Raw genomic sequence first — 21727 nt, 5'->3', positions numbered from 1 at the left:
CCTTCAGGGCGGAGATTAACAACTTCAATTCGATCTCCACTGTCATTCACATCACATACTTCCAAATCCTGTTCCTCCCTTCCTTTATTCCGGTTCTCAATCCCTTTCAACTCTTTATCAGAAGAGTCCTTATCTGTTTCCTTCTCTCGATCTATATCTCGTACCTCAGGGGAACGACAACACGATGAACAAGCACCCATTTGCCATTGAACAAAGTCGTTATTTTTTTAGTTTTTAATCGAGCAAATGATAATTAAATCGATCAACAAGTGATTAAGAATATCAATGGCATTAATTAATATAATTATAGAAAACGCGCGCATTTATTGTGACGTCATGCACGCTGATAAGTTACCAACTCAACCACAGTTTTTTTTCCAATTCACAAAAAAAACTTCTTTTGGATCAGTATCAGACTTTCCATTAGTTATAAATATATTTCAAATCTGAATCAAGTGTTCACTTTTGTATTTTTATTATCACAAAAAATATTACATTCGCTTTCCCAGTCTTCCATCTTTCAAAACCTACCACAGGTAACCCAATGCAATTCAATACGATTTTAATTTCATTAGTATCAGAATTTATATATCTAATATTAAGTCGTTTGCAGGTCCATATTCTCTTGTACTTCACACAATAATCTATCTACAGCAAATTGATAAAGTTCCTGGTTGACTTTTTGTAGTTTGTTGACTTCCTTCACTAATTCTTCAGGAGTATTTAGTTCCTGTGTTCTGGCAGAAGTGCTGGTGTCTGAAACCATCCCGTACTAGGAGAAAAAAACATAATAAGAATAAGAATAATGGGATATTGGGAATAGAAAGTTAAGAAAAGAGAAATTGAGAATTACCTCGTCTATGACTTTTAGTACTTCGTCTTCGATATCGTCTGTATCTGAAGTCTGGAAAATATGTAACCGTATACATGTCAAGAAAAAAACTTAACCAAACAAACTTTTGAAATATAATTCATCGAAGCGAATGGCGATATTCAAAAGTATAGAGGTGGAACATTCCATGGGGGAAAACAAAACAAAGGGGGGAAAACAAAACAAAGGGGCAAAAAATCGCTATATTCAACCATCTAACCCAATGCATGAACAAAGAGAATAACACGGGTCAAAATCGAATGGATCCAGTTATCGAATAACACGGATCAAAATCGAATGGATCAAACTATCTAATAACACGGATCAAAATCGAATGGATCAAAATATCGAATAAAACGGGTCAAAATCGAATGAATTAAACTATCGAATAAAACGGGTCAAAATCGAATGAATCAAACTATCGAATAAAACGGGTCAAAATCGAATGAATTAAACTATCGAATAAAACGGGTCAAAATCGAATAGATCAAACTATCGAATAAAACGGGTCAAAATCGAATGAATTAAAATATCGAATAAAACGGGTCAAAATCGAATGAATCAAACTATCGAATAAAACGGGTCAAAATCGAATAGATAAAAATAATCAAATAAAACGGGTCAAAATCGAATAGATCAAACTATCGAATAAAACGGGTCAAAATCGAATGGATGAAACTATCGAATAAAACGGGTCAAAATCGAATAGATCAAACTATCGAATAAAACGGGTCAAAATCGAATGAATTAAACTATCGAATAAAACGGGTCAAAATCGAATAGATCAAACTATCGAATAAAACGGGTCAAAATCGAATGAATTAAACTATCGAATAAAACGGGTCAAAATCGAATAGATCAAACTATCGAATAAAACGGGTCAAAATCGAACAGATCAAACTATCGAATAAAACGGGTCAAAATCGAATAGATCAAACTATCGAATAACACGGGTCAAAATCGAATAGATCAAACTATCGAATAAAACGGGTCAAAATCGAATAGATCAAACTATCGAATAAAACGGGTCAAAATCGAATGAATCAAACTATCGAATAAAACGGGTCAAAATCGAATGAATTAAGATATCGAATAAAACGGGTCAAAATCAAATGAATCAAACTATCGAATAAAACGGGTCAAAATCGAATGAATTAAAATATCGAATAAAACGGGTCAAAATCGAATAGATCAAACTATCGAATAAAACGGGTCAAAATCGAATGAATTAAAATATCGAATAAAACGGGTCAAAATCGAATAGATCAAACTATCGAATAAAACGGGTCAAAATCGAATAGATCAAACTATCGAATAAAACGGGTCAAAATCGAATAGATCAAACTATCGAATATAATGGCTCAAAATCGAATAGATCAAACTATCGAATAACACGTGTCAAAATCGAATAGATCAAACTATCGAATAACACGGGTCAAAATCGAATGGTTGAATATAGCGAAAAACAAAAATTACTTACCTCAGTTAATTTGTCGCAAAGAACCATTGGAATACTCTTTCCAGGATGTTCTGAATCACTAGTTTTTGCTGAAGACTGGAGATGTCTCTTGAACGATTGTATTACAGGCCACAAGGTCTTGGGCAATGGTTCATTGAGATGAGCTGGACGAAGAAGGATTTGAGCGTTGGTAACTGGACCTGGGATATCAAGATATACAAGTATGTTAATAGCAGCAGATCCAGGGTTTTTAAAGGGGGGTTGAATGTTACAGGGTACCTCACACCAATAGCACAGAAGACTGACCCATAAAATGGCGGGAAAATCGTGAGAAAATAACATCCTCAATTGTGAAAACGATCATTTGAGAGCAGCAAGTAAACCAAGTGAAAATTTATGGCGATAAATGTTTTCAACACTTAAAAAAAAAAATTATTTGTGCAAACCCAGCACCCTTGGATCAATCCCTAGTTTTATTAGTTGAGTTGAGTTGAGTTGAGTTTAATGAATTCGTCACAAAATCAAAGAAATACTAATACTAATACAAATAATTCGGAAAGAGAGAGAGAGAGAGAAAAAAAAAGGAGATAAAAGATACGGAGTGTGACAGGGGAAAGAAACAGAGCTTACGTCCCAGAACTTACAACCACTACTAAATTAGTGCACCATCACATGTCGGGGCCCATAATACAGCTTGGACTGCCTGTGGTTAGATGGCAGAACAATAAAATCAATTTGCTCTTGGGAATTTTTGCTCTTTGCTCTCTGAAACCAGGTCAATGCTAGTATATTGCCATGTTAACTGTTAGTACCTTTATGAGTGATGGTTCTTGTACATTGCCGACTTGGTATATGCCATGTACGAGCTGTGCAGTCTGTTGAACCAGACAGAAGCAGAGCACCATCCATAGATACAGCAAGACTGGTGACTTGTTTACTGAATTTAACAAACTGACGGTTAGTAACAGATCTCTCAGATCCCACCTCAAAATCAAAGGTGGTGTAGCAGAAGTACACTGGTCTTTCACTTCCAGAGTCTTGGCTTCAATTTCTGGACTCAGCATCACATGATTTAAGGGTTTTTCTCCAGGGTTCCAGATTTTCCTCCCTCTGCAATATCCAACAGGCTAAATTCCTATTTGATCTCAGTAATGATAAAAAGGTAAATTATACACCGTGAAAAGATGAAAACTGACGTTTTGGATGCTAGTCCTTTGTCCTTTTACTCTGACGAAGGACTAGCATCCGAAACGTCAGTTAATTTTTCATCTTTTCACAGTGTATAATTTACCTTTTTATCATTACTGTTTCATTAGAAACACCGATGCAGCTCACACTAGTTTTTAACTAGTTATCTCTTCCTATTTGATCTGTGAGTTAGCCATGCCCTGACTTTGATAAGCACAGAGGTTGTTTCAGGGTATATTTGTGATAAAATTTGAATGTTTTTCGAGACCATTAGCTTATGTAAGAACGGAAGGAGGGAAAAGCAGACAAGAAAATCAAACTTACTTATGACCTCTGAAGATCAATGGAGTTTCCTTTTCAAAGTGGTTCTCTTCTTTCAAAGCCTGCAATAGATAATATTCAGAACAAATGCCTAGAACAAAATTGAAATAAAAAGTCCTTATTTCCTGGAAGATTTTAGTGAACTACTTACTGGATTATAGAGATGTACTTGGTATATGGAACCATTGGTTCCTCCAGCAAACAAATTGAACTCAGAAGAATCTGTTGTTACTGATGTTATACCACAGTCAAATACGAATGAGCAGAGAAGCTGACCAGAACCAAGGCTATATAACTGAAGATAACAATAATATATTTAGTAGCTCTAAACAAACATTTCCATAACATTCCATCAGCTTCCATATTCCCTTGAAAATTTTGTGTTTTCCAATAATGTCATGGGAAAACTTTGATTATATTGATGTCTACTAAAATCCAATTTCATCGTGAAGGCATGCATGATTTTGTGCAATTATATGATTGGGAAGCACTTTAGGTTAAATAGACTGTTTTCTCAAGGTTCAGGGGCGGATATAGGAAATTTCGGGGGAGGGGGGGCAGTTGTCTAAAAAATAAATCCAAATTAAAAAAATAAAATAAAACAAATTTCCTTCATGTATAAAGCAGTAAAAAAAAGTAAATAAATGAATAAAATGGCCAGCAGCCAGCTAAAGGGGGGCAGTGGCCCCCTCGGCACCCCTAGATCCGCCCCTGAGGTTGCATGCGCATCCAAATTTAAGGAACTTGATGGGCCACGATACCAGAACAGGAGCTCTATGATGAGAATTATCATACATTTCTATGACATTTTTCGATAATAATTCATAAATTGACTTTAAATATAAAACTGGCTTTTCAATTTTACTGAATTTGCATTTTTCAATGTTGTGGCCCGTCAAGTTTGATGAGCATGCAATCTTGAGAAAATGGTCTATGTATTGCTCTTACTCTAAAAGTTTGATCAAGAGATGTGTTTTCTGACCATGTCATGGAAACACTGATTGACATCCATCAAAACCCTATTTCATCATGAAAGCATATTGTATGTTCTTGTGCAAAAATGATTGGCAAGCACTGTAAGTTAAATTATTTGAGAACTAAAATTTGGATTTCATTTCTCTTACTTTACAAGTTTGATCAAGAGATGTGGTGACTACATGGGCCATCATTCCACCACAGCCGCAGTGGATGTCTGTCACCGGAAGTGCATGGTCAGACCAAGTATAGTATGGTGTGGCTGTCTGCTCTTGTTGTGATGGAAAAGACATCTTTGACAACACCCTGAAAGATGGATGGAAAATGATGCAAGGTAAATACTGTAGGATTATTGTATCACTCTATGAGTTAGACTCGCCAGTTTTGGAATTCATTATTTCAATTTTTTTTTAACAGTAAAATAACCTTTGGGCTGATCAAATACAGGGCACCGAGAACTCACAGATAGAATTGATTTTGTAGATTTTTCAGATTTTGCAGGAAAGACTCGGAGGCTGGAGAAAAATACTTGAGTCAAGTGAGAGTCCAAACGAAATCTACTGACGTGATACCAAGTCCAGGAATCGGACCCAAGACCCCAGAGGTGAGAGGTACGTGAGTGAACTACCGTTATGCCATCCTTATCCCCCCTACCAAATCTTCCTAATCGATGGCACTAAAATTGGTTGAAAAATTAATTCTTTGAACTGCTCAAAGCACAATAATTATACTCTCCTTTGTCTAGGCATAGCACATTATTGGTCACTTAATTAGTAGGGTGGCATAGATGGTGTCAAATATTTGCCTTTAACCCCAGTGAGTCCTGATGGTTGGGTGGCTGGTTTGATTCCTATGGATCCCACATGTGAATAAAGGTTGTTCTTACCTTTACACAAGAATTTTCTTGGAGTGAACCCAGTTTTCCTCTCCATAAAAATCAAAATGTGAGTTGAAACTCAAGTAGTTGACATGTACCAAATATCAAGTATACTTACTGTGAGAGGTCCCACGTCATGACAAGATTATCATCACCACCAGATAAGAAGTGAGTACCAGTATCTGTGAACCTCAGACAGCTAACTCTCTGGAAATGTCTTGCTAGTATGACCAACAAGTTACCAGTAGCAACCTTCCAAAAATAAAAATAAAAATTTGTTTAAATGTTTTCCCATTTCAGACAACATGTCATTCTCTGGAGAATGAGATTTTTTGTTTCAGTTGTATCCATATTCATGTGTCTTGTCATGTGCAACAATTAAACAAAGAAATCATACTCTAGGGAATGACATGGTCTGAAATAGTAAAATATTGGGTCTTTCTTGGTGTTGCAAGATGTATTGTACATGCATTCTGGGTTGCAGTTCTTTGTATTGCAAGGTATTCTCTTGCTCTAGACCCATCGTTCTTGGCTATTTTATTGATCTTTATTACTCAAGTGCCCTGCAACACCAAGAATGCATGAGCCAAAACATTATGCCTGGTCTAGTGTGATCAATAAACATTCTACTTTAAATTTATAAGAAACTCTAAATAGAGTTTGAGAAGTTTTACCTGCCAAATGTATATTTTCTCTCCACAAGAGACCACGCAGTAGTGACCATCTGGTGAACTGGCAAGTGCCGATATCTTGCCTGGACAAATCAATTTCATATGCATCTGTTCCTGTGGCAATGAAACATAAAAACATATTTTCTACTATCACTATATAACACTGCCCCTATGTGAACATCTACACGGTAAAAGCCCAGTTATAAGCCCTAGCTGGGCTTATACTGTACTCTACGTACAACTTTGAAAGAGTTTTTTTGGGTAAATAGGCTTCTATTCAAAAAGCTTATATAACTGGGCATGGGTTGGGGGGACGGGGTGCATGTAAATGGAAGGAAAAGATATCTCAAATTAGTTCTATTAAGAATAAATGAGAATATATCAATTGTGTCCATTTTAATTTAACCACAGAGTTAACATGTAACAATAAGTAAAAGCTTTAATATTATAATCCAAGCATATTGTCTATGTGCTGCTTGGCAGTAATCCAATGGAGGAGGCCTATAATTATAACCAGGGGACTTATAACCAGAGTTATACATGTATAGTAGGAAACGCTGTCCTGTCTTGAACAAGCTGAGCTGTACGTTCAATGACAGGGATTAACTGATTTGCTAAGGCACAGGCAACCCAACAATAGATAGTTACAGGCACAGGCAGCCCAATAACAGATTATCGGAAGAGGCTTCCATGGTGAAATTTCCACAGTTTTATAAATATTTCTTATTACAAATCTTAAAAGACTGACCTTGGCCACATTCCAGACGTGTATTACAGACTTATTCATCTGTGCTGCCATAACATACTGATTCCCAAGGAGACTTAAAGCACGAGGCGAACAGTTACCTCCTTTATAACTCTTCAACTGCATACCAGAGCCAAGATCCCACACAGAAATACAAAAATGATCCCCCATACTGTCCGACGTGAAAGCAACCTCTGCGTCCGCCATCTTGAAAATAGAACATGAGCCAGCGATAGGAATGTGTAACAGCGGTTTCTACTGTACCACAGGGAACCCATGAATAGCAGGAGAACATTTTCCAAGATGGCGGCTGAGACACAAAGTTTGTTGGATTTTGAATCAGCCATGTTTTTGGAGCTGACAGAAGAAGATGGTCTCTTTGTCACGGCTAGGTTTGATAGCAATACTATTATCCTTATGGTTTTTAGTGTTTTTTTTAATATTTCTTTTTGTGTGTTTTAGGGGGATAAACATATCCAAGGTGTTGACAAACTTTCTCAAGATGTACTGCGATCCAGCCGCTCTTGTTATTGTTGTTAATGCATCGGAATACGAAGAGGTTTGTCAACTGAATTAATCCTAAAATACTCATATCGTATTGATGGTTTTCACGTCGGCCATGTTGGAGGAATTTAACAAAAGAATTGTCAATGAATTCTTTTTTTATATCCTCCAACATGGCCGCCTTGTCTTTTGTTATTTAATTATCTTGGGAATGGTTGAAAACCATCAATATCCTATGCTTTGTAATATACTTTTCATCAATACTTATCAAGCAATATAATCAGTAAAATACAGCAATCCATTTTAACTAGTACCCCTCCCCCTGCGAAAGAATTTATGACTTTGGAACTTTAGATCAAGGGCATCTAATGCATATATTTTTTACTTTCTTTTCATTCGGTGAACACGACATAATAGTTCTAGATTGAGTTTGGATATTTTGCTGTGGCTGCACATAGCAAAACAGTAGTTATCATGCATGGCAAATATAACTGACTTGGAACTATTACAGTATTCATTGTCACTGTAGGGAATGTAAAATGGAGTTGAGTATGTTTTTGCTATACATTAAGATTATGCAATGCTTGCGTGACGACCGACACTAAAAACCGAAGCGAGGGAGACTACGAAAGTACTAGTGTTGGATTATTTTTGGATGGGCAGACAAGGAACAAAACGTTTCGTGATCCAAGATCCAATATGTTTATCAGTAATGGAAAAAAATTATCTTGTTTTTTATACCAAATTTTGAAATCCAATGATTAGTTATGAATATTAAAATATAAATTATAGGATAACAACTGCGAATTGAAGGTAAAAACGCTTTTTGATCCGCACAATCCAGTAAACCGAAGTCCAGTCCATTCCAGCCATGCTCGGTTCCAAATTTTCCAAAGATTAAAAAACGCTCATAATTCAGGATTTAGAAAGATAATTCAGTTTTTAAAGGTTAGGTATGTTTTTCCTATACACTAAGATTATCCATGCCCTTTCAAAAGCAAAAAAAAAATCAATTTATTAAAAAAAAAAAAAATTGCCATACAAGATCAAGAACCTTAACATTGACTGAATAGACCACTCAATAGACCTTGGTAATGAATGAAAGTCTCGAATTGGGCTTTTTTTTACATGTTTAAAATGATGATAGTTTTATAATTCAGAAGTATTTCCTTAACATTTAGTGCATGTGAGAAGGGAATTTAAACAATGGTGTCACAATATGAATGAAAGAATTGGACTGCCAATGACGTTCAATCGTCTTCATGTGGAAACCTCGGAAAACATGTCTTCACCACACTCAATAGGCCTTGGCAATCCACATGAAAGTCTCAAAAGTACTATGGTTCGATTGTTGGTGGATGGGCAAACAAACTATTTGTTCATTCATTTATTCCTATCCATTAATTCCCATCCATTCATTCAACATTTCTTGTATCCAATCAGAGTCATATAACTGAAGAGCTCAAAACAGCAGGGGTACCAGTACCTAAAGTCATCACTACAGAATTTACCTCCTCAGAAAGGTGAGTAAATTTTTCGTAAAAATAATTTCAAATACATTTTAAATTTCTAATATTGTTCATTTCAACAATTTTTTTCTTTTTTTTTCTTTCTTTTTTTAGAGAGTCCATCTATTTGTCTGGAGGTGTTCTTTTTGTAACTTCACGTATTCTGGTAGTTGACATGTTGACTAAAAAGCTGCCCATCCATCTTGTTACTGGTATTGTTGTCTTCAAGGCACACAAGTGAGTTGAGTCTGCATGGAAATTAATTTTAGTTACCAGGAGAAACCTAGATGGATTTAGATGGATATTTACCACGAGGGGAAGGCAAACATGGCACACTTTTGTGAGATTTTTATTTCTACAGAATGTTGCTTTTTCTCTATCCTAACATGCTGAGTCGGCCTCCCCTCTTCAAACTATAATTCCTGGATCCAAAATAACCAATAACTTTAAATGCTTTCATCTTATTTTTTGAAATCAATAGAGGTAAATATGGTAGTAATATTTATCTTATCAAAATTTCACTTGTATTTTAGGATAATAGAGTCTTGTCAAGAGGCATTTATTCTCAGATTGTACAGAGAAAACAACAAGGTTACAGAATATTACAATGTATTACAGCTGGATAATTTCAGTTGTGGTGGGGCTTGAAAAAATTCAGCCTCACAATTAAAATTATCTGGCTCTAATACAGAACTATAGGAATGTAATAAATAGTATATTGTACAACTCAGAAAAAACTGAAAAAGAAAGCCTGAAAAACAGATATTTTCGTATATATTTTTGCTCTGTAATAAAATGGTCGTAATAAGCGAGAAATTGAGTGTGTCGTATAATAACAGTGCTTCATGTTTCTTGAATAAACTCACAGAGTTTTATCATGTAACCATTACTATATTTTGTTTTTTGTTCCAGACTGGCTTTATCAAAGCATTTTCTGACCAACCAACATCATTTACTACAGGGTTTTGTAAAGTAGAAAGAGTTATGAAAAATCTTTTTGTAAGGAAGCTTTCTCTATGGCCAAGGTAAGTTTTATTATTCATCCATCCATCCATCCATCCATCCATCCATCCATCCATCCATCCATCCATCCATCCATCCATCCATCCACCCACCCACCCACCCACCCACCCACTTACCCATCCATCCATCCATCCATTCCATCCATCCATCCATCCATCCATCCATCCATCCATTCATCCATCCATTCATCCATCCACCCATCCATCCATCCATCCACCCACCCACCCATCCACCCATCCATTCATCCATCCACCCATCCATCCATCCATCCATCCATCCATCCATCCACCCAGCCAGCCAGCCATCCATCCATCCATCCATCCATCCATCCATCCATCCAACCATCCATCCATCCATCCATCCACGCAACCCTCCCTCCCTGCCTCCCTCACTTCCTCCATCATCCATCTATCTGTCTGTCCATCCGTCCGTGCGTCCATCCATCCATCCTTTTAATGAATTCAATTCAAACTTCCAGATTTCATGCATCTATCACTGCTGTTCTTGAAAAACACAAGGTAACTATTACATGGTGTTGGGATACCTGTGTTTTGTGTGGGCTTCCAGTGTGTTTGGTCAAGCGCTGATCTTGATGTTGGTATCCTCATTAAAGATGATTTTTTTATTATTGTCACATTCTCATTAATATCAATTTTTCACGAATTCAGCCAGATGTCGTTGAGTTGCACCTTCAGCTCAGCCCTTCCATGACAGCCATTCAGATGGCCATCTTGGATCTGATGGAAAACTGTCTCAAGGAGATTAGACGAGCCAATCCATCTGTAAGTAATAGTACAATACTTTGTTCAAGGAGAGACGTGATAGAGATAGTTGGATGAATAGACTTTATTTACTAGTTTTACATGAAGCTTGTTAGGCTTCTAGCATATACTGCCAGAAGGGTCTGAGGAGAGAGTATTGTATTTTTTATCATTTTTATATCAAGTTACTCCATTACTGCCATGCTGGTGGTATTTTTACAATTAAAGACTTCTCAGTTGTTTCAATTGTTAATGTACACACACTATTGAACTTTGTTACAAATTACGTTAAAGCCTAATCAATAATTGTTGACATTTCGTAAACAGCTTGATGCAGATGAGTTGACAGTAGAGAAGAGTATTCACAAGGCTTTTGATAAACACCTTCGCTTTCAGTTGGACCCCATCTGGCATCACCTGGTAAGTATATAAAGTACATTTGACACAGGTACAGTAGATCACTATGTACAAATTAAAGTCCTCAAAACGTTTGGAGTCACTATTAATTACTGACTATACCATGTGGGACTTAAGACCATGACGCACTATGAGAGACGTACGCTGAAACCATAGTGCGCATTCATGTGAATGAAGATAAGACTATAATAGCCTATGGGACTTAGACCATGGCGCGCTATGAGAGACGTACTCTGAAACCATAGCGCGCATTCATGTGAATGAAGATAAGACTTTACCCTATGGGACTTAGACCATGGTGTTCATAATTCAATAGGGTGGGGGCTAACCAGCCACCTTTTCAAGAAACACTTACAAGGGCTATAAAAAAAACTTGTTCTAGGGGAACGTTGGTTTGAAAATGGAAACCAAAAATTGTTGTTTTAAAATCTTACAATCTTACAAACTTACAATCCATATAGACTCCCCCACCCCCTCTCCCCATCAACAACCTAACAGGCTGAAGATATCAAAAATCATGTTGTTTTATTAAATAACATATTTTTGTATTCTGTTATCACAGAGCAGCAAAACAAGACAGTTAGTCGGAGACCTCAAAGTTCTAAGGTTGATCTTGTTGTAAGTACATTAATATTTGAAAACCAACATCAGAATTTATAAAGCTTAAGGGACAGACCATTAGATAATTGAGGGGGAGTTGCATAAATCCAAAAAAAAATTTCTTCACACCCTCCTTGTTTTAGTAATGAAATATCGAGCAAGCACTTTGTATGAAAGAAAATATCTCGCAATTTCTCCTTTGAGTAAAGAAATATCGACTGAGCAAACACAAAAAAATTGTTTGCAGAAGTCGTTACAAACAAAAAGACGTGCAACATAAAATTCTGCAATCCCGCCCCTCAATAGTCCAATGTTCCATCCCTTATGAAACAGATATTATGACAAATTGCTTCACTGTAATCCTATCAAGTTCTGTAATTGTAATGTGCCATGTCTTTTTGGTTTCAGCTATTTGACCCAGTACGACTGTGTTACATTTTACACCTTTTTGGAGTCCCTAAGGTACGATATAATAATTGCATCTATAACATAGTTGTTTGTTCATGATTCTCTAATGTGCTTCAAGGGTTTTCCGGGGTCTTCAGTCTTCCTCCCTCCACAACAGAATCAACTTCTAATTTCCAATAGACCGTTTTCTCAAGGTTGCGTACGCATACATATTTAAGGGACTTGACGGGCCACGATACGAGAACAGGAGCTTATAATGAAAATTATCGCACTTTTTTAGGAATTTTTTTCCGATAAGAATCAATAAAATTGATTATTCTCCTCTTTGAATATAAAACTGGCTTCTCAATTTGAAGCGGTTTTTTTTTTTTTTTTGCGTTTTTCAATTTTGTGACCCGTCAGGTTGGATGCGCATGCAACCTCAGGAAAACGGTCTATTGGAAGTCAGTGGATTAAGAGCCACTCTATGGAAATACCACTGCTAAATCCTATTTGCTAATGACAGCATTTTGTGTATTATCCACAGGACAAACCAGCCCGATGCTACGCGTCAATCTCTCTGGATGTACATGGATGCAACAGACTCGTTATTTGTGGTAAAAACATTCTCGCTTGATAAACAAAATGTAATGAAGTTTTAAGATTTTTTCATAACTAACTTTTTCTATATATTATTATTTCTTGCAGCATGCCAAAGAAAGAGTTTATGGATCAACCCAGACACAAAAAACTAAACGACAGAAAACAGAAAGCAATGCTGAAAAGTATGTAATGATTCTTTTCTTTTCTTTTCTTTTATTTCAATTGTTTCTGCAGGAAGTCGTGGGTTCAAGCCTCCGTTGCCGGACTCACACTCAGGGTCTTAAAATATCTGAGTAGAAGGTAGAAGGTGCTGCCTTTGCTCTAAACATATCTGCAAATAGTTAGACCTTCTTCGTGGCTGGGATGATCGAGTAAAATGTAAAAAAAACCCGTCAGCACAGGAGAAAATATGCCGGAAAAACGTGCAGACAAAGTCTGGGAAACTTCCATATTGCTGTGACCTTTCGCTGATTGAATTCAAATCGTGCAAAGTGCTATTCTAACTTCATTCCCACCAAACAGTCCTTCTCAGGTTTACATCATCCCGGATGATCATAATCAGTTCTTATGGAACGAAGAAAACTGCAACGAAGATTTCCCATTTTAGTGCTATATGCAAATGAAATATGATATTTTAAGCTCAATGTTTCCTCAACAAAAGATCTGACAAAGATTATTGACTAATATTGTATAATAATATTGTTATCTTTGTAGCCCAAAAAAAGATACAGATGGTAAGTAACTAAAGTGAAGTGTGAGCATGCGTAGTTTACTTGACAAACAGTAAAAAGGCCTACAATCCCACATGGTAAAATATTCAAAATATTGGTAAATCTTGGTATCATATTATGGTTTATTGGTGAGTTCTCTTAATTTGAAGGAGAAGACGATGAATGGAAAATGGAAGAAAGCCCGAAGTGGAAAATATTAGCTGAGATTGTGGAAGAAATTGAAAAAGACGAAGATAAAAATAAGAATCGTGAGTAAATATACGACATGGTTTCTTCAGTTTCTTTTTAAAAAAGTCGACATTTGTTGAGGAAGGAACGTCCTTCTGACAGCCACACTGACTTGGGAAAGTCATTCTGGTCAATCTGGGTCTAACTAGATCCCTTAAATACCGTAGTCATAAATGCTGTTGATTCAAACTCAATGTTTGTTTTCTTGTTTGTTTGTAGTTGGACCTGCTCATATCCTTGTGGCGGCGTATGACGAGAGAACCTGTTATCAGTTAAAAGAGGTCAGGCTCAATGCGAGCTTACGTCACATTTAGATGAATCACGTGATTGAGTAAAAATCCCACAGTGCATCACGCATCACTAGCACGCTAACATGAAATACGAAAGTAATCGCACTTTTTCTCAATGGAATTTGTGCCGTTTGGCGTGGGCGGGGGTGGCGGGGGCGGGGGGATTTCATGTTCGTGTCCTATCCAAGATGATTTTGTTAGGGCTCAATTACGCTAGCTTTTTCTATTTTTCATTTATTTAACGGCATAGCACAGGCCGAGGAAAGACACGAAGCCCAAACAAACACGGCCTGAAAGATTTACGATGAATGTTGGTGAACTTGACCGACTGCTTATTATGTCGCTTAGAGCTTATTATGACGGAGATCATGTAGAGTTCAATATAACATTTCTGAAATCCTCCATGGGTCATAAGGCCAGGCACTGAGGATGGTACTACGGGCCAGTCATCAGTCTCGCCTTTATAACGCCCACCTTATATTGTTGGTTAAATAAAGGCAGATGAAAAAGGCATGGTATAGTCACAACCCAAGGCTGTTTGTAACAGAATATAGACATGCGAGTTTCTCTGTTTTCTATACAGTATTTATGTCATGGTTCCAAGGCACTTCTTACTCGTGTACTCAACAAAATGGTAAAAGATCCAGCAAACTCGATCCCTGACCCCGTGATACCTACAGACCTGGACATAGATATGGACGTCGACGACATTGTTCAGGACACTGCGACGACATCAAAACAGGTATGTACGACGATTTTGAGAAGGGTCCATTCAACGATTGGATTAGAAGGTCAGATGGGTCACGTGTTGGGTCATGTGACATTATGGGAAAATCATGACGTCACTCGCTAGTCCAGGCTCAATCCAAGTCCAATCGTCAATCGAAGCTGTTTGTTTGTTCGTAGACTAGCTCCAAAACTCGTCGAGGTAAAGGTCGTGCTGGTCGAGGAAAGGGACGAACAAGGAGACAAGTAGATGATAAACAAACCCGTCTGGTTGAAATGACAGAAGAAAAGGAAACAAGGTCAGCTAGCTGCATGGGTGCATGTAATATGTACGTAATGAACCACGTACGCACGTTTAACATGGATGAGTTGACAAAAAGAGAACAAAACAGAGGGTGTCAATGGAGGGTGTATGGGAGGGGAGGGGTGGGTAGTGCTTGAGGATCAGCTTCCAGGGGGGATCATCCACTTTTATTTTCCCTGGAATTCAACCTTAAATGCATTTTTACTTACTCATTTATTTGCTTTTATTTTGCTAGTAATTCCAACCAAGACAACAAAACTAAACAAGGTTTGTCCTATGTTATAAGATACTTATTTTATCAATACCAAGTGTAAGAAATTTAGAAATGTATCTAAAATATTTGTCCTTTTGAATTTCAGCAAACACACGGAACATCATCCTCAGAGTAAGAAATTTTATTGATGAAAATAAATATTGCGTTACTTAGCCTTGTCACGTCACGTCACTTCACTTGCTACGTTATCTATTTTTGATTCGCATCATATCAACTTTATGTCACGCTGCTTTGCATTTTTATGTTGTGCTACGTGACGCAACATTGTGTTACATTATGTAATGATTACATCACATGTTATGGTCATGTCACGTCACGTACTATGGTACGCTTTTTGTTATTATCTCAAATATCGAGTTCTGAATGAAATTTTTTTTGTTTTTTCAAGCCTGAGGAAACGAAAGGCGACACAGAAGAACAAGGATCAGATTGTAAAATCGTGTCTTCTCCGGTTATTGTCATACACCCTCTGGTTGGATGCAGGTGACTAAGTTACAAATACTACCCAACCCCTACCCCCACCCCCTATGTAAAGATATGTCGACATATTATGTCTCTATTCTTCATAATTTTACCTGGCATTATAGCAGATCACAAATGTGTAAGCAAGAAAAGTTGTCTAAAACACAGCACAATTACGTTACTGAAGTGACCAGTCACAGCGCGCAATATCAATGCTCATCCAATTAAAGTATTTGGTATCTCATTGTTATATTTCGCTGCACGGAACGTCGTTACCGTAACCGTGTCTGTTTTACCCATGTAATATCCTGGAAATGTAAAAGTGAAACCAAACAATTGTCCGAGTTGGTAGTTATTACCATTTATTTATTTTATTTTATTTTTTGTCGTTGTAGTGACCCATATAGCTTGATCAAAACCCTAGAGGAAATAGAACCACGTTACGTCATTCTTTATGACGCTGAGATGGAATTTGTTCGACAGCTAGAGGTATGCAAATAGATCCTACTACAACAACAATATGTTCATTACCCACAGATATTCAAAAGCGAGTTGAATAGCCCTTTCCCAAATTCACTTTAGTCACCACGAAACAATGACTCCAAGTTGAGGATGGACTTGATAGGATTCAGTAAATTCACCACTTTCCATACATCAGTTCACTGGTCAAACACCGCCTAGATTGAATGCTATGCCTGTGACCGTTGAGCCGTTGTAAGATTACATCAATTCCAATCTTGACTTGGAACAATCGTTACTGTGTGAGATTTTGAGGAGAGAGAACATGTGGAATCTCAGAAAAGTACAAATAGTCCCCTAAAGTACAAATAGTCCCCTTTTTAACACCTTGGACAATTATTCACAAGTCTTTATCATTGCAAGCTCACCGTTCGTCTCGCTTTGATGGAAAGGCACGGCTACCTTTCAAGATGGCACAGGGAACTGTGAAGGGGACTATTAGCAGCACAGTTTGCGGCAGAGTTAGGGATTCCTACCCCTATGGATGCGCGCTCTCCTACCTCAATGCGTCACCCATTTTCTTGGTTACAGAACCAAATGAGCATTCTAAAGGGTATTTCTTTATGTGTTCAGATCTACAAGGCTTCCAGACCAGGCGTCCCAATCAGAGTTTATTTCATGATTTATTCGACGTCAGTCGAAGAACAGGTAACCATAATACCTCTCATTAGTGATTATTAATCTATTATTGGTATGCATGCATTGAAAAGATAAGGAAATGTCAAAAAATGTCCGCCATGTTGGAGGACGCTAAAATAAGTCATCCAATATGGTTCCCATGACGTCACATCCGCGCCAAAAACACAACACTCACTAGACCATAATAAGTCATCCAATATGGCGGCCACGACGTCATATGCGAGCCAAAAACATAAGCGAACCTATTAAAAGTAACACTCAAAAACTAAAATTGATAATTTTTTCCAGAAATATCTTACAACATTACGGAAGGAAAAGGATGCTTTTGAGTTGCTTATCAAAGAAAAAGGGGTAAGAGAAACTAGTCATGCCTTTCGCTGCAGAGATTTAATTTTGACTTTAATATTTACTCACTGTCAAGATGATGGTAGTTCCTGAAGAACGAGAAGGAAAGACTGAAGCAGCCATGGCTCTGAGTCGAGATAAAACAAAAGCCACTGATGTACTGAACACACGAAAAGCTGGAGGAAGAGAGGACGAAGCAAAGCAAGCACAGACGAGAAGGGTACGTTTTCCTTAGTTTAAAACTCATCGTCTAGATAAGTTTGGGGTTAGGTACCATGGTGCGAGCTGTGCGCATCAATCAGAAGTAACCATGGCGACCGGGTCACAGCTCACTACCTGGTACCTGTCACACTGACCAATCAGTGGAATAATACTCACCTGGCTCCCACCAAATGAGGAGTGGGCGGGCGGGATAATTTTTTTTTGCTGCACGCTCACAGCCAAAGCTACCAAGACTGCTGGCAAAGCTGCCACTAGTCCTTAGCAAAAACGCGCACCATCCCCCACCCCCACCGCATATTGTTGGGGTGGGTAGCCGCTGGCCACTACGACTCGGTTTTGACTTGCCTGAATTTCATTCATGCTCATTTAAAGCTGGTGTTCATCTAATTCATTGAAACTTGATAGGGAAAGGCGGTTTAAAGATATTTATGAAAACAGTTTTAGGAGACTTGCGTTGGGTGTTTTTAATTTTTTTTTTTTTTTTTTTTTTTTTTTTTTTTTGTTTGTTTTTTTTTTTTTTTTTTTTTTGTTTTTGTTTATTTATTTGTTTATTTATTTATTTATTTATTTATTTTCTGTCTGTCTACAAATTTTACGACAAAGGAGGCGTTTAAACAATAAGTTGTATTTAGACGGGATTTACTTATTTCCTATTATTCAGGTGATTGTAGACATGAGGGAATTCAGAAGCGAACTGCCTTCTTTGATTCATAGGCGAGGAATAGACATAGAACCTGTCACGCTGGAGGTAAAACTATCACAGATGAATCAATCAAAATGAAAAAAATCCACACAGTAGACCTAAAGCTGGAAGCATTTCCATCGAGAAAAAGTGTGGTTTCTTTTGATATTCTTGTTAGCCTCGCTTCCAATTATTTTTTTACTTTCTCCAATTATTTATTATTTATATATTTACTCTTTCCAGGTAGGAGATTACATCCTTAGTCCAGACATGTGCGTCGAAAGAAAGAGTGTAGGCGATCTCATAAGCTCTCTGAACAGCGGTCGACTGTGAGTAGTATAGCAAGGAACCAAGAGAATATGAACTATTAGTTCATATTCTCTTGAAGGAACTGGAAAGTTTATATTGATTCTCATGTGACGTCATAGCCGCCATTTACCTTAGATTTGACAAAAGATTTCTATAACGAAAACAAGAATGATAATCATTCAAGCTCGCTGAAAAGTGGTCGATTCGATTCATGTGACGTAAATGCCCCCATTTGGGTCGAGTTCAACGAAGGATTTCTCGCCGTTTTCCTTCGCTTCATCAACGAACCAAAATAACTTTCATGTCTTGTTCTTTAATCTCTTAGAAAAGCTTTCAAAAAGCCCCATACAATGCTAGTCAGTTAAGTACTATATCGGGGATTCCAATAGCTTCGATTCATGGTTTCCATGTGACGTCATGGCCGCCATGTTGGTTGAGTTCAGCGAACGAATTTTCATTCGGTTCATTAGCCAAAACTATCCTCATCCTCATATCTTTTTTTTTTCTTCTTTATTCTCTTGGGTATATGACTTCGAAAAAGATGAATCAGTTGCTACTAAAGATTGAATTTATTCAACATATTTTATCCTCTTTTGATTGCAACCCTCTGTTTTATTTTAAGGTATAACCAGGCTGTAGCAATGACAAGATTCTACAAACGCCCGATTTTACTTATAGAATTTGATCAAAATAAATCATTTTCCTTACAGGTAGTATATCATTCTATTCTCTTATTTTAGTTCCCTTTTAGTTCCCATTATAATTTCCTTGAAATAATAAGTTTTTCGTTTTTCTTTCTTAGACAATGTCAACTGTGTCTAATGAAATATCAATACAGAACGTCACATCGAAGCTGGCTCTTTTAACTATCCATTTCCCGAAGGTAAGTAACTGGTCAGAGCGCAAATATGCAATGAAAATGTCCTTGGAATTTGCAGTAGGAACCTATTACCTTCTCTTAGAGCGCAACTCGTGGAGATTTCATTCGAATTTTTAAAACAATCTCTACTTCCTTATATTAGAGCGCAAACGATGTGAAATTTTTTTAAAATTGTCAATAGTTATTTCTATAGCAGGGGTGGATTCAGAATTTTTTCAAAGGGGATGCACCATCCAGAATTTTCGTTTTCGGAGGAAGCACCCTTTGCTTACAAACTCAGTAGATATCAGCTCGTCTAGGGTGGTGGGGTGGGGGGGGGGAGTGCACTCCCCTTGCACCTCTCCCCTAGATCCGCCCCTTTATAGACGAGAGAATAGAAAAATATAGAAAGATATATAAACCGTAGGAAGGAAATATATTTCTATTTTCTTGGTTTTAGTTACGGATTCTTTGGTGTCATAGTCCTTACGCCACAGCAGAACTCTTCGACGATCTCAAGGTCAGTCGGTATACGAAAAGCGCATTACCTCATCATGGTTCAACCTGCTATCAAATAAATATAGCATTCTGGATGTCATTAGACTATTAGCATTCGTGTAGTAACCTAAAGAAATACAGTCGTAAGCACTAGCATGGGGGGTGGGGTCGCTCTCGGTACCAAAATTTAATCAATTTATGCGGGATTCCTGTGGATTTTTGCGGGAAAATGGTACATTTCCCCCCTCCCCCCGTATAATCAAGAACTCGCGACGTCCTGGTCGTAAGCCTTATGTTTCCGCTAGCTTTTTTTTACTTTCGCTGAAAAATTATTCTGTTCATACTTTGTTGTTTATTGACTTTGTTGTTTATTGACTTTGTTGTTTATTGACTTTGTTGTTGTATCAATAGAATGGACACCCTGAGCCTGATGCCGAAACCGCCATGTCCATCGGAACAGATTCGACGTCTGTTAGCGACGTCAAGTACAATATTGCTCCACAGGTAAGGGTTTCTCTCACTCTTTTATGAAAAGTTTACTTTAAATCTCTGGCAAAACTAAATTCTACGACAAAGCAATCAATTGAATCTCGAGTATATTCCCTCCCCCTGGATCTGCCACTGCGTAAGTTTAATGAATACAGAGTCTTATTTATCGCAGGATTTCATTCTCAAGCTTCCAGGAATCAACTCCAAAAACTACAAGTAAGTTAACGATTTTCAGTATTTTTGATTAAGTATCTCTCATAAGGGCTCCTCCCACACTTCTCGCCCATACTTTTGTAACACACTCGTACATTAGTCGTAACAGACTCGTGTCCGCCTCGTGCTTTGATCGTATCAGACTCGTGTAGGAATCGGTTCGGATATTTGACCCTTTCTACGTTTCTAGGTACCTAATGAATCAAGTAAAAAATATTCACGAACTTTGCGAGCTTCCAGAAACAAGATTAGCTGAAATTCTAGACAATAGTAGCGCTGCCAAGACGTTGTGGGAATTTCTTCATGCGAATAAAAAAGTACAAGAAAAGGTGATATCTTCCAAGACAACTCGAGCTAAACTGAGCAAAAAGAACTAATCTGGGAGCTTTGTTGTTTCGTCTGTATATATTTTTTAAGTCAAAATTATACATTTGTATATTTTCTTAGGGTGTAAATAAAGCAAAAGGATTTGCAATATTGTGTATTTACTAAATTTTTGTTATTTATATCTAGAAAATGAATATTTGTAAGTTTCTTGGATTCAACGTTAAAATTAAAATTAAAAATGCGTAAAACAAAACCGTCTGTTTTGCTGGGTATATTGTATTAAATTCGAAAAAAGACCTGAATTTTTACAGGAAGGGTGCACATCGAATAAAATCGGACCATTGATCGTTTTTTCATTACCAAATCAGTGACGTAACTAGGGATCTTGCAGGGAGGTGCACAGGCAATAAGATAAAAAAAGGTAACCAAAAGAAAGCAGAACCAAAAAAAAAAAAAAAAAAAAAAAAAAAGAGGGAAAAAAAAAGGAAATGGATGAGCGGACCTTAAGCTTTTAGCTTTTATATGGGGGTGCACGTGCACCCTGTGCCCCCCCTGGTTACGGCCCTGGTAAGTATTGTTATGTTCACGTCTTAAAACCGAGTTATCCCTACTCCTTTCCCTACTCCTACTCCTGCTCTATCCCTAAAACGATAACTGAATTCAATAGATCAAGAGCTATTCACGAGACACATATCACCAT

At 37.3% G+C, this 21727-nt stretch overlaps 2 protein-coding genes across 6 annotated transcripts; one reads left to right on the top strand and one right to left on the bottom strand.

Annotated features, from left to right (window-relative positions):
* Nucleotides 1-450: 450 nt before the first annotated feature.
* Nucleotides 451-7314, bottom strand: LOC116290298 (WD repeat-containing protein 18). Its single transcript, XM_031697302.2, has 10 exons — nt 7111-7314; nt 6366-6476; nt 5810-5943; nt 4964-5120; nt 3991-4134; nt 3843-3901; nt 3143-3267; nt 2352-2530; nt 854-904; nt 451-772 (listed from the first exon to the last, which is right to left on the bottom strand). The coding sequence occupies exons 1-10, from the start codon at nt 7312-7314 to the stop codon at nt 599-601; spliced, it is 1338 nt and encodes a 445-aa protein (XP_031553162.2). The 3' UTR covers nt 451-598.
* LOC116290297 (DNA repair endonuclease XPF) lies at nt 5008-21278 on the top strand. Of its 5 annotated transcripts, none has more exons than XM_089030230.1 (34): nt 5008-5148; nt 5307-5418; nt 7570-7666; nt 9055-9134; nt 9234-9356; nt 9653-9710; nt 10032-10144; nt 10621-10660; nt 10811-10924; nt 11231-11323; nt 11883-11938; nt 12329-12382; nt 12855-12924; nt 13016-13092; nt 13625-13644; nt 13791-13889; nt 14089-14150; nt 14743-14901; nt 15066-15184; nt 15425-15456; nt 15549-15574; nt 15852-15946; nt 16321-16414; nt 17018-17092; nt 17372-17434; nt 17505-17648; nt 18312-18398; nt 18576-18661; nt 19264-19351; nt 19444-19524; nt 19961-20020; nt 20410-20502; nt 20660-20703; nt 20891-21277. In XM_089030230.1, the coding sequence occupies exons 3-34, from the start codon at nt 7610-7612 to the stop codon at nt 21075-21077; spliced, it is 2649 nt and encodes an 882-aa protein (XP_088886356.1). In that variant the 5' UTR covers nt 5008-5148; nt 5307-5418; nt 7570-7609; the 3' UTR covers nt 21078-21277. The 5 variants fall into 5 exon arrangements, with proteins under 5 accessions (XP_088886356.1, XP_088886355.1, XP_088886354.1 ...); XM_089030229.1 differs by having other exon boundaries at nt 5018-5148; nt 5298-5418; XM_089030228.1 differs by having other exon boundaries at nt 5018-5148; nt 5298-5425.
* Nucleotides 21279-21727: the final 449 nt, after the last annotated feature.

The sequence above is a fragment of the Actinia tenebrosa genome, unplaced genomic scaffold, assembly GCF_029948245.1.
Source record: "Actinia tenebrosa isolate PJP-AT-01 unplaced genomic scaffold, QUT_ActTen_1.0 PGA_scaffold15__27_contigs__length_11533743, whole genome shotgun sequence".
Taxonomy (NCBI): Eukaryota; Metazoa; Cnidaria; class Anthozoa; order Actiniaria; family Actiniidae; genus Actinia; species Actinia tenebrosa.
Note: the sequence above shows the minus strand (reverse complement) of the source record. Positions and strands in the feature narration are given on the sequence as shown.

Excerpts from the sequence above, each read along its gene's own strand:
- LOC116290298 (XM_031697302.2), bottom strand. The coding sequence starts at position 7,314 with ATGGCGGACGCAGAGGTTGCTTTCACGTCGGACAGTATGGGGGATCAT. Across the intron at positions 4,135-4,963 it reads CTCTTGATCAAACTTGTAAA|TTATATAGCCTTGGTTCTGG; the intron begins GTAAGAGAAATG and ends TGTTATCTTCAG. Across the intron at positions 2,531-3,142 it reads AAGAACCATCACTCATAAAG|GTCCAGTTACCAACGCTCAA; the intron begins GTACTAACAGTT and ends TTGATATCCCAG.
- LOC116290297 (XM_089030225.1), top strand. The coding sequence starts at position 7,384 with ATGAATAGCAGGAGAACATTTTCCAAGATGGCGGCTGAGACACAAAGT. Across the intron at positions 13,890-14,088 it reads CGAAGATAAAAATAAGAATC|TTGGACCTGCTCATATCCTT; the intron begins GTGAGTAAATAT and ends GTTTGTTTGTAG. Across the intron at positions 15,185-15,424 it reads ACAGAAGAAAAGGAAACAAG|TAATTCCAACCAAGACAACA; the intron begins GTCAGCTAGCTG and ends TTATTTTGCTAG.